This window comes from Acinonyx jubatus, chromosome E2 (assembly GCF_027475565.1).
Source record: "Acinonyx jubatus isolate Ajub_Pintada_27869175 chromosome E2, VMU_Ajub_asm_v1.0, whole genome shotgun sequence".
Taxonomy (NCBI): Eukaryota; Metazoa; Chordata; class Mammalia; order Carnivora; family Felidae; genus Acinonyx; species Acinonyx jubatus.
Window position 1 is genome coordinate 46,575,484 of NC_069396.1, and position 11,919 is coordinate 46,587,402.

The following is an 11,919-nucleotide window of genomic DNA, read 5'->3' on the forward strand; positions in this document are numbered from 1 at the left end:
CTCCCCAACGTCATGAATGTTCCAATTCTTGTGCCCACCTACACACACTGGATCTCTTCACCCCCTCGCTCTAGTTTGGGGCCTCTGGAGTGCCTCGGCGTGCCCCCACACCCCCCAAAAAAGAAATTCAGGTCAGAGACAAAGACTTTTATGTTAGAATCCTTCTGCCCCCTCCCAGCAATGGCATGCCCAGCGAGCTGCCTAAGTTAAGCAGTTTCTTTGGAATACTAGCTTTGTTCGTTGAATGCTAAACCTCTTGTGCTTTTGCACATTGTCTTATTTATTTTTTCCTGGAATTCCCTACGGCTTCAGTGTCCTAGCTGAGTTCCAAGTCCTGACTTTTCCAGTTGGTGTATAACCTCCCTTGGGAGTCTGGGTTTTCTCAATTGTACGAGGACAACAGTACCTGCCTTGTAAGATCATTGGAAAGATACAGTGAGCATATCCTCATTTCCCAAATGTATCTGAGCCTGACTCATCGGGGCATTGTTCAAATTAACAGATTCCCCAATAGTCCCAACCTATGGAATCAGAACCTCCAGGGCAGGAGCCTAGGAATCGGAAGTTTTAACAATCAGCTAACAAAAAAAGTGGAAATTTATGGAGTGCTAACTGCATAGCTCAGGCATTAGTCACTTTATGTGAACTCATTCACTCTGAATCCTCATCTCTAAAAGGCACACGAGGATGGTTTCTTTAAGTTTTTATATATTTTTTTTATTTTGAGAGAGAGCAGAGGAAGTCAGTGTCCCAAGCCGGTTCCGCACTGTCAATGTGGACCCCGACACAGGGCTCGAACCGACGAACCAGATCATGATCTGAGCTGAGATCAAGAGTCACATGCTTAACCAAGTGAGCCGCCCGTGTGCCACAAGCATGGTTTCTGATCCTCATTGTGGAGATGAGGAAACAGAGGCATAGAGAGAATAAGGGATTTGCTCAGTCGCATTGCTAAGGGACAGAGTTGGAACTCAGATCCACACCACGTAGCCCGAGTCCATGCTCTGAGCTGTTGAGTGTCTATCCTGTACCAGGCCTGGTTCAAGAAAACCCTTCCCTACCAGAACAGGGCTTGCAGCCTAGTGCACCAGGGGCTCTAGGTGATTCTTGGCAGAGTAAAGTATCCCAAACAGAGCCTGGCTCAGTATTAGCTGCTGGCTTCTGGTATTTATTTACTGGATGGTTACTGGGCCATACACTAGGGCCTGGGCTGAGTGGCCTGGGCCTACTGCACCGCAGCCTCGCCAGGGTCAGGACTCTGGCCCTCCCCTCCTCCACCCCCAGCTGCACATTCCCAGCTGAAGGAAAGTTCTCAGCCTGGCCTGGGCTCCCAGTGGCGCCGGAATTCCCGGTATTTGAGGAGGCGGCAGGGAGGGAGAAAGGGGCAGTCTCCTCCAAAGCCTGAAGTGGGGAAAGAGAGGCGAGCCCCCTTAGCATTTCCAGATGCAAGATGCATCCCAGCTGTGCCTCTGGCAGGGAGCCAGGAGTCTTGTAAGGGGGTCTCTGAACGCTGTAGGAAACCAGGGACACCAGGATTGCTTAAGCCCCACCTGACCCTTGACCGCCCCCCTCCATTACTCCCACCTGCCTGACTCCTACCTGCTTCACAGCCCCAGCTCCGACACCTCCTCAGGAACACCTTCCTTGCTCGTCCACTGTAAGCCCAGCCGTCTTTAGAGCCACCGATCAGGCTCAAAGTGCAAGGGTAGTGGCCTCCTGCCCTCTCCAGGACATTTAGGTTAATGCCATCCAAACCCGTTAGCTACAGCTGCAATTTAAACTTGATGAGCTGCAGTTACATGGCCACTAGGCTAATCTTCTTACCTAACATTTAGACACCAGCCTGTCAGCCACCTCACGAGGATGTCGTCAAGTATACCTAATAATGCTTAGCCTGGCGCTTGGTTGGTACCAATCAACCACACCGTCCATCTGTAAGAAACGCTATTTGCATATGCTCCCCACACATCGGTGCCGCGTCCAGTCCAATTTTCCTCAATGACGGCAGCGTTCTCTCATCTGCGCTGCCCAGTTTGCCAGCTGCACGTGACTACTAGATGGAGTGGGGCACATACCGAAAAGACAACTGGTCAATAAATTTCAAGTTCCTTCTTTCATGAAAAAATTGTTAAAATTTTCCCCTCTCCATCAATGTCCAGATGCCATACGCTGTTCTCACCAGTACCCTCAGCAGGGGGAGTATGTGGGACCCTGCCTGGGGACAGATGGCTGAGGTGTCCAGGCTGGCTGCAAGGGCTGATGGGGCAGAGATGCCCTTCCCACCCAATGAAGCTCATTAGCTTCACTGTAAAAATGGGGAGGGAAAACCAAAAGTAACTGAATCCACAAGTAACATTTTGCTTCCTTAAACATACACCAGTGCTGTCCACAGAACTTTCAACAATGGAAATACCGTGTAGCCCAGTGGTAGCAATGGAGAGCCTACAATATGTTGGCTCTTACTACGTGGCAGGCACAACAGATGAACAAGTCCTCAGACCCACATTCTGAGCCCAGTAAAGGCAATTGCTGCAATGAGTGTAACCGGGACCTGCTTTCAAGAGGCCACAGGGGGCCCTTCCCCGGGAGGTAGTATTGACATCCTGAAGGATGAAGCCAGTCAGAAGGATCCCACCCCTCCCACATCTCGAGTCTATCTACCTACAGACTGGCATTAGGAAAGATCCCTTCCCAATCCAATCACGGCCCTACTAGTTGACTTCAGGCTGCACCCAAGTTTCTATTAATGTTTACTGATCTTACACATTTCCCCGCTACTCCCTGACACGCTATCACAATAGCAGCAAAAGGACTAAAAAAAAAACTCATGAGGACACCCCACACAACCAATGGCCTAGAACCACCCCGCCTCCATGGTGCCCACACGCTGGACTCTACTACAAGCGCGGGGAGACTGGGTCTCAAGCTTGCCCCCCCACCCCTGCCTCCCCACCCACCCACACTAACCCAGGCGTGGTGTCTTCTGAAAACGCTGGAAAGCCTTACAATCCAGACCGGCAGTGAGCCGGGCTGTTTCTCGCATTTCTTTTAGTCAAAGACCCACCACAAAACGACCACAGCACAGTCCTTGAAACCTGAAGTCCCATGACAATTGTTTATTATAAAGGTGAACCCTAATCCTCACAATTGGTTTATCGGTAGGATTTCTGGTAACGAGCACGGGCACCAGGACCACCAAACTTTTTGGATTCGCAGCGCCGGGGATCAGCTACCAGCAGGGTCCGGTCGTACTGGATGAGGATGTCTTTGATCTCCTTCTTGGAAGCCTCATCCACATCTGGGGATGAGAGGAGAGTGAAGATTGAGACAACCCTGGAAGCACCCTCCTGGTCTCTGGGGCTAAATGCGGGGCTGGTCCTCCACTTGCCTGCCACCCACCCAATGGGAAGGAGCCATTCTTACTCACATTTCTGGTAATAGGCCACCAGGGCTTTGGAGATGGACTGGCGAATTGCTGTGAAGACGACACACAAAAGGACGTATCAGCTTTGGGAAGCCCCGAGAGTAGGGCTTTGCTCTCAGAGCCACCTCCCACCGTATGCCCTGTTCCGGCGACTCACCATAAATCTGGGCTACGTGACCGCCACCCTTCACTCGGACTCGGATGTCCACCCCAGCAAACCGCTCCTTGCCCAGAAGCAGAACAGGTTCCAGTAGCTGGAGGAACAAGGGACATGACAGGATTTTAGATCACAGGCTGGGCAGCTGAGCCACCGCACCGAGCACCCTACTTCTCTCCAAGTAGCTTCTGCCATCGCGGACCTCTCTGCACGGCTAGGAGAGCAGGGACGATTTGAAGACAGATGACAGACTGCTGAAGGGAACCCGAGCTGGGCCCTCCCATCTGTGTCCCTCTGGGCCTCAGAGTCCCCATCTCCAGGACCAGTTCTGGCACTTTAGCTCAACAAGGAAAACCCCTACAGCCACCATACCTGCCTGGAACAGTGAAAAACCACTCCTGGGCCATGTCAGGTGCTTTCTCTGGATTTCCCTCCCTTGGGCTCTCCACCCAGCCCTTTGAGCCTCACATTTCCAAATTACAACTACACTACCCGTGTGCCCTGCTCTCCCCTTACCAGCTCTACACCTTTTGCACGTGCCCAGAATCTTTTATTTTACCTACTTTAGGTCTTAGCTCTCAGCTCACAGATTCCCATCTCCACCTCCCCCAGCCCATCCCTCCGACCCTCCCCCCCGCCCCCCCCACGAAGCCTGTACTTATCCTCCCACCCAGGTTCGAGCCAGATGCCTTCTCTGGGCTCCCCCATCCTAGCCCTGACTACCCTTGGAGCAGGGTCTGATACTGGGACCAGTCTGCCTCCTCCACTAGACTCGGAGCTTTATAAGGGCAGGGCCTGGGGTCACCTGGGTCACTGCTGGGTCCCCAACACCCAACACCGGTTACATAACAAAACCTTCATAAAACTGACAATCGAGAAGAGTAAACCACAGCACTTGGTATCTGCTACACAAAAAAGATCTCAGACACTGTCATATGACATTCTAAGCCTGGAACGCATATTATTCTTCACGTTTAAAAGTGACACTCTGGGGCGCCTGGGTGGCTCAGTCGGTTGAGCGGCCGACTTCGGCTCAGGTCATGATCTCGCGGTCCGTGAGTTCGAGCCCCGCGTCGGGCTCTGTGCTGACAGCTCAGAGCCTGGAGCCTGTTTCAGATTCTGTGTCTCCCTCTCTCTGACCCTCCCCCGTTCATGCTCTGTCTCTCTCTGTCTCAAAAATAAATAAAAGTTAAAAAAAAAAAATTTAAAAGTGACACTCTTATCGCTACATTGTACACCAGAAACATATCATTGCGTGTCAACTACACTAAAATTTAAAAAATTAAATTAGAGGGTGCCTGAGTGGCTCAGTCGGTTGTGTCAGACTTTGGCTCAGGTCATGATCTCACAGTTCCTGAGTTTGAGTCCCACATCGTGCTCTCTCCTGTCAGGGCAGAGCCTGCTTCAGATCTTCTGTCCCCCTCTCTGCCCCTCCCCCGCTTGCACTCTCAAAAATAAATAAAACTGTCAAAAAAAATTAAAATAAAAATGAAATACAAAGCAACAAAATTTAAAGAAGAATCAAATGCATTCTCATACATGCCAAGAAGTTTACCCGGACAATCTAACATACCCTCACAACAACCCTTCAAGGGAGAAATGATCCCCATTTTATGGATGACCCAAGGGGAAAAAAAAAAAAAGAGGTTACATGCCTCAGATAACAACACAGGTAAAACAGGCAAAAAACAGACTCCACTCATTCCATTCTGAGCTGAAAAAACCGAGGCCAAAACAGAAACAAGCAGGCAAGGAACCCCTTTCACAGCAAAGCACAACAAACAGAAATTCTGGTCCTGTTCTCCCAATGCTTTTTAAGCACCTACAATGTCCAAACCCTACCTTTAGGCCGTATCTTTTAACAAATTAATTCCTGTTCTCGAAAAACATATACACACTCTACCAGTTAAAACAAACGTTAGACTGTATACAGAATACACGACCCCATCAACTTGCCACACAAACTCCTCTTGCCATTGGGTCCCCAACTGTCACTGAGCTTCCATATCCCACTTTTGAAACCATCCTCTTAATCTGCAACGTCCACGTTTTCACTCTCAACTCAAGCTTTTAGCACAATATCTGAAACCTCCGAAAACAGCTCCATCTCCAAATGCCCCATTTTCTCTGCCCCCAACTCCCCCTTCTATACAACCCGTTGTTGATACCAGATCCCTCAGCCTCCCAAAACCACTTCCAGGAATCCACTTAAATATATCTCTCCAGAGCCCCCCTACTCAACCCAAACGCCCACCCTCAATCCCAGCACCTTGTATTGCAGCGTGCGCGGCTCGATCATCTCCAAGGGCCGTCCATTCACCTTGATGAGGCCGTTGCCCCGTTTGCAATGCGCCACGGCTGTAGCCGTCTTCTGTGGAAAGCGAGGGAGAAACAGCGGAACCACGTGAGCTTCGGCCCCCGGCTCCCATGTGGACCCTAGAACCCTGCCCACAGGCCTCTGCAGACCCCGGCCTCCCTCCGCCCCTCCCATCGGGCGCCCAGCCCACCTTGCGGCCGAAGACCTGCACAGACTGCAAAGGACCCTTGGACGGCATGGCTGCAAACGTAGACAAGAGATCCTCACCGCGCGGCGCCGCAACCGGAAAAGGAAAGTGCGGGGCCACCCCGGCCGCTTTTCAGGGTCTGCGCAGGCGCTTTGAGTGCTGCGTCGCGACGGGAGAGAGCTTTACGGCTCCTATTGTAGCCAGGGGCGGGACTTCGGATTCGCGGCGGGAAGGTGGGCCCCCGAGCGGAGGAGGAGGGACCCGTGAGTGGAAGGGGCGGGGCCTGAAATGTGCCGGGTGCAGTCGCGGAAGTAGAGCGAGGACAGGCTGTTCTTCCTATTCTCTGTCCTCATTGGTAGCGGCCGGTTCATTTGCATTTCGGTTCTTTAATACTCTCCCTCCACTTCCTCCACCCAAAATGTCGCTTTTCACCCTCTGGAAAGGGCCCTTCTTAGCCCCTTATCTCTAGCAATCCATCCTCCCCTGTACACTCCATCCTGCCCTCTAGACACTCTTCTCCCCAAATCCTCCTCCATCGGAATCTCACCTACGGAACCCACAGCAGGAAATCAGCCAGGATTCCCAGATTCAGGATTCAGAACCCACCTCCTTCGAGAATTCTTTCCCAGAATGTTTTTAATCCTTTTAGAGCCCTTCCCCCAGAATCTACCTTTCACCAGAATTTCCTTCCGTTTTAAGTTTCCGCCCCCCAGAACTCTCCTCTTCAGAGCCCTCAACCAGACCCCCCCTCTTTCTCTGAATCTTCCTCCACTCAAGGGCCCCAGAATCTCCCACTGCCCGCAGTCCACTTTTCCCAGAACGTCCCCGCCAGAATCTCCTTTCACAAGTGTTCTCTCCCTTTCAGACCCCCCTCCTTCAGAATCTACCCTTCCTAAGAATTCCGTTTCCTTCAGAGCGTCCTCTAACCAGCAACTGCCTCCCCTGGAATTTCCCTCTCCCAGAATTCTCCACTTCTTAGAGACCCTCCCTCCAGATTCCCCCTCTTCAAGGTCTCTACCTTAAAATCCCTCTTTCTCTGGGGTCCTTCAAATCATCTCTTCACTCCCCCAAATCACCCAACTCTCCAGGCTCCTTCCCCATAGTATTCTCCATCCCCAGTCCCCCCAATCCCATCTGAGGAATCTCAGGATTGGGCTCCCCCCCCCCCCCACAGGATACTCCTTTCCCAGTCAAAAGGGTTCTTTATCAGGGCTCCAGAGAGCCCACAGTTTCTTCAGTTTCCCTGGCAGCAGAATCCGAGGTTCAAAGTTCAAAGGGGTGTGGTCGCTTACCTGGTGCCTGGAAAATGGAGACAGGGTGGAGATTGGTAGGTGGGTCTGTGGCAGGAGGGAGGATCCTCCAGCCCAGAGTCCAGCTCCAAAAGGGTGGGAGAGGGGAGAGGTGAAGGAAGAGAGCATCCAGAGGCTGACCTGGGAGGACACACACGCAGATACACAGCACAAGAGAGAGACGGGCACACATGAAGGAGAAAGACAAAGAAGGGGCCGATGGAGAAGAGGAGAAAGAAGGTAGACAGAAGATCAATTACAGATGGACCCAGAAAACACAAGTGACGGCGATTCGGAGGCAGAGAGACCAGCCTTCAGAGAAAGAAGACAGACAGGTACAGACAAGCATGGAGATTTCAAGATGTTTGAAATACAGAAATACAGTACTTGATACAGAAATAGAAGTGGAGGGGCACTGGGTGGCTCAGTTGGTTGAGTGTCTGACTTCAGCTCAGGTCATGATCTCACGGTTCCTGCGTTCGAGCCTTCCATCAGGCTTGTGGCTGTCAGCACAGAACCCGCTTCAGATTCTCTGTCCCCCTCTCTTTCTCTCTGCCCCTCCCCCTCTCATTCTCTCTCCTCTCTCTCCCAAAAATGAATAAACATTTATTTAAAAAAGAAAAAAGAACTAGAAGTAGAAAAGAGAGCAAGGACCCCCCCCCCCAAAATATACACCTGCAAATATGTCTAAAGCCTAGCATAGGTGTTTCCCACTGAGAAGACAGGCCACAGGATTCACACGCACTCACACGCTGTACTGCCTGATGGATCTCTTGGGGCGGTGGGGAGCGTGGGGACGGGACTTCCCAACCCTCCAATCTCTCTAGGCTGATCCTCACACCCTTGCTCAGTCTTGTATCTTCCTGTGGGGAGTGGGGGAGAGGTGTCAGGGAGGCCTGTGACCTGGGGCCTACTCTAGGGTCACCATCTTCCTTGGCCTCTTGAAGAACATTCCCTGAGTATCTGTGGGTTGAGTGGAGATGGACAGGAAGGGGACAGGACACTTCAGTCTTCCAGCTTGCTTTATCTCTCTGTACTTCTTTTTTTTGTTGTTGTTTACTTATTTTGAGAGAGACTGCCTGTGCTCACGTGCGTGGTGGGGGAGGGGCAGAGGGAGAGGGAGAGAGAGAGAATCCCAAGCAGGTTCCGAGCTTATCAGCATACAACCCAACACTGGCTCTGTTCCATGAACTGTGAGATCATGACCTGAGCCAAAACCAAGAGCCGGACACTTAACCAACAGAGCCACTCAAGTGTTCCTGTACTTCTTGCTTCCAGGACCCTGGGCTGGGACCAGAAAAGGCCTGGGGGGTGGGCAGGGTGCCCATGTGGCCTCTCTGGACCATCCTTCTGCTGGTATGGCCCTTGGGAGGCCTAGGATCACCCCTCTGCCCTCGGGAGCCTTTCTACTTCCTTGTTGCCATCATGAAGATGCTGGTGAGGAAGATGGAGGGGAGAGCCAGCAGACAGGCAGGGAGGCGGTAGGGTGTGGGGCACGTTTGAGGAAAGGTCAGGCTCTCCCTTCCAAGATCTGATTCTGTTCCCTGCCCCCAATTGTAGGGAAACAAAAATGATGGCACTCTCTACACCCCTGATGATCTCTCGGTGAGTATTTCATTAGCTTTTTACTTGGAGTTGGAAATTTAGGGAAATTCCACTAGGCTGAGAACACATGTATGTTTGGGGCAGGAGGCAGCAGGCTGGTGTTCTGGCTGTCCAGCTGCTGACCCAGCTCCCAGCCATCACAAATACATTTCGTTCACTGCTGTCTCCCACGCCGAGAACAGCAGCTGGCACCTAACAACAGATACTGATGATGATAGCGACATTTTTAATAGTGCTCACTCTGCCAGGTACTGGTCTAAACGCTTTAACTATATTAGCTTACTTAGTCTTCACACTGACCCTATGAGGTAGATAGGGCCACCATGTATGGATGTGAAGGATGTACGCTGCACAAGAATCCCACAAGGTCAGCATCCACATCCTGGATATTTTTGTCAATTTCTGGTAGATGGCAATGAAATATCTTGTTCCGACAAAATCAGCACTTGGAAGTGTTTTAAGGAGTATTGTTTTATTTTTTAAAAATTTATTGTTTTTAATTTTTTTTAACATTTATTCTTTCTTGAGAGACAGAGCACGAGTGGGGGGAGGGGCAGAGACAGAGACACACAGAATCTGAAGCAGGCTCCAGGCTCTGAGCAGTCAGCATAGAGCCTAAGGTGGGGCTCGAACTCACGGACCACAGGGTCATGGACCTGAGCCGAAGTTGAATGCTTAACCGACTGAGCCACCCATGTGCCCCAAGAAGTGTCATTTTCTAACTTACACAGGCACAGACAGTATAGGCTAGCATCATCCCTGAAGATAGGGATTATTCAGAGTTCTGTTTTACAGATGAGGAAACTGAGGCCCAAAGAGGTGAAGGGGCTTATGCCAGGACATAATTCAGAAACCCTAGGTTTGGGGATTTGGGATCAGACCCTTGCCCAGAGACACCAAGTCACTCTGTCCCCACAGGTTTGTCCTGCTGAGACTCTGGGATGCTTCCGGCTGGAGCTTTCTGTGATCCAGTTTGAAGAGGGCCGATCCATGGGGATTGCTGTGTTCCGGCTACAGCGTTTGCTGGATGCATTGGGGTCCCGGCTGTGGGTGACTGGCCAGGGTCCTTGTCCACCCTGTGAAGGACATCCCCAGAGACCCGTCCCCCTCTTTCTGGCCAAGCTCTTGGAGTTATTACAGGGGGCTTGTGCTAGGCACCTGCCCTCAGCATGAGCCTGGGAGGACACAGACTCCCTAGTACTGCCGGAGGGCCCGGGAGGTGTGAGACAGAGGGCACTTGGTCTCCAGTCCCAGCTGCCAATCCAAAGCCTTCTCCTTCTGGGCCAGAGGCCCCCATCTGGAGCCCATGGAACCAAGGGGAAGAGAGAAGGAGGAAAATCTGAAGCCTGAAGTCTCTGACCTACAGGGGTAGGGGGTTAGGTAAATTGGCCCCCACCTGCCCCTCTTCTCCATCTGAGGTACTCCCTCCTCTCTCCTCTTTCAGGAAGGGACAAAGCATTGCACAGGTGTCTTCCAACCTCACCCCACCCCTACAGGACAGGGAGAGTCTTGTGCCTCATGTCCCTGGCTGCAAATAATTACCATCTGGAGAGCTTTCGGGTGACACTGATGGTTAGGCTAGATGTTGATAATTGGTCTCTGGTGCATCCTGAACAGCTATAGCTTGAAAATCAACTTTATTGAAAATACAACTTTATTGATGTGTAATTTGTTTACAGTAAAAAGCATACGTTTTAAACGTGCATTTCAATGAGTTCTGACAAATATATACACACAGCCACATTTCCATCACCCCAAAGCATCATCCCTTATGCCCCTTCCCAGTCTTCACGTCCAGTCGTAGACATCCATTAATCTGCTTCCTGTCTGTATAGAATTAGCTTTGCCTCCTCTAGAGACTCATATGAACGGAATCATACTATACATATTCTAGTGTCTGGCTTCTTTCACTCAGCATGATGTTTTTGAGATTCACTCACATGCATATCAGCAGTTTGTTACTATTCCATGGTATGAATGCACCCGAATTGGTTTATCCATTCTCCTCACGGTGGACATTGGGTTGTTTCCACTTTGGGGCTATCGCACATCTCTCTTCTATCTTCTTACATATTCTTACATAGTGGTAGGGTTGAGAACCACTGAGACACCAAGGAAGCACCTTCTACGAGGAGAAAATTACTGCTCCCTCACTTTCCCGGAGTAAATAGCTTTCTGCAGCAGTGTCAATAGGCATTTTACATGTGGGATCCTATTTTAAAGAGCTGGTGTTTAAAAGAATCAAACTTGGGGGCACCTGGGTGGCTCAGTCGGTTGCATGTCCAACTGTTGATCTCAGGGTCACGAGTTCAAGCCCTGCATTGGGCTCCACTAGACGCATGAAGCCTAATTATTAAGTATGTATAAACATGTGGGTACCAAGCTCATAGAAGGGAAAACATTTTTATAGAATGACCAGCCCCTCCCCAGTCTGTCTTGGGTTCAGGCTGAGATTGTTGGATCAAGGAGTGTGTGCTCACACAGACACACCTGTGGTGTATTCATTCCCTGATAGTGTCTTGTGAGCCCACTGTTGGCCTGACCACACCATCTTACTCTGTAACCAGGTGCATATTAAATTTCTGTAAACTGAATCCAGGTGTCTCAATGCTTATGCAAGAAATTTTAGCAATGTGTTTTAAAAGTTTCTGATTGGGGGGGGGGGGCGCGGTGCCTGGGTGGCTCAGTCGGTTGAGCGTCCAACTTTGGCTCAGGTCATGATCTCCTGGTCGGTGAGTTGGAGCCCTGCATCCTGCTCTGTGCTGACAGCTCAGAGCCTGGAGCCTGCTTCACATTTTGTGTCTCCCTCTCCCTCCCCGACTCATGCTCGCTCGCGCGCGCTCTCTCTCTCTCTGTCAAAAATAAAAACACTTTTTTAAAAAGTTTCTCATTTTTTCCCTCTTCATCGAGTGAATTTTTCTTATCCTTGTCTCATCATGC

The 11,919-nt window shown here is 50.8% G+C and overlaps 2 protein-coding genes across 2 annotated transcripts; one reads left to right on the forward strand and one right to left on the reverse strand.

The window, feature by feature from the left end:
• Positions 1 to 3,088: 3,088 nt before the first annotated feature.
• Positions 3,089 to 6,249, reverse strand: RPS16 (ribosomal protein S16). Its single transcript, XM_015077525.3, has 5 exons — positions 6,089 to 6,249; positions 5,851 to 5,952; positions 3,582 to 3,678; positions 3,428 to 3,475; positions 3,089 to 3,298 (listed from the first exon to the last, which is right to left on the reverse strand). Exons 1-5 carry the CDS (start codon positions 6,134 to 6,136, stop codon positions 3,153 to 3,155), a joined length of 441 nt encoding a protein of 146 aa, XP_014933011.1. The 5' UTR covers positions 6,137 to 6,249; the 3' UTR covers positions 3,089 to 3,152.
• A 1,083-nt stretch (positions 6,250 to 7,332) lies between these two features.
• Positions 7,333 to 11,828, forward strand: LOC128313329 (uncharacterized). Its single transcript, XM_053211355.1, has 4 exons — positions 7,333 to 7,709; positions 8,653 to 8,811; positions 8,935 to 8,979; positions 9,898 to 11,828. The coding sequence occupies exons 1-4, from the start codon at positions 7,566 to 7,568 to the stop codon at positions 10,150 to 10,152; spliced, it is 603 nt and encodes a 200-aa protein (XP_053067330.1). The 5' UTR covers positions 7,333 to 7,565; the 3' UTR covers positions 10,153 to 11,828.
• Positions 11,829 to 11,919: the final 91 nt, after the last annotated feature.

Bases quoted from the DNA above. Each gene is read 5' to 3' on its own strand.
- RPS16 (XM_015077525.3), bottom strand. From the start codon at position 6,136: ATGCCGTCCAAGGGTCCTTTGCAGTCTGTGCAGGTCTTCGGCCGCAAG. The intron at 5,953-6,088 runs GTGGGCTGGGCG...CGCTTTCCACAG, and splicing joins TGCAGGTCTTCGGCCGCAAG to AAGACGGCTACAGCCGTGGC. The intron at 3,476-3,581 runs GTGAGTCGCCGG...TCGTCTTCACAG, and splicing joins TCACGTAGCCCAGATTTATG to CAATTCGCCAGTCCATCTCC.
- LOC128313329 (XM_053211355.1), top strand. From the start codon at position 7,566: ATGAAGGAGAAAGACAAAGAAGGGGCCGATGGAGAAGAGGAGAAAGAA. The intron at 7,710-8,652 runs GTACAGACAAGC...TCTTGCTTCCAG, and splicing joins CAGAGAAAGAAGACAGACAG to GACCCTGGGCTGGGACCAGA. The intron at 8,812-8,934 runs GTGAGGAAGATG...CCCCAATTGTAG, and splicing joins TTGCCATCATGAAGATGCTG to GGAAACAAAAATGATGGCAC.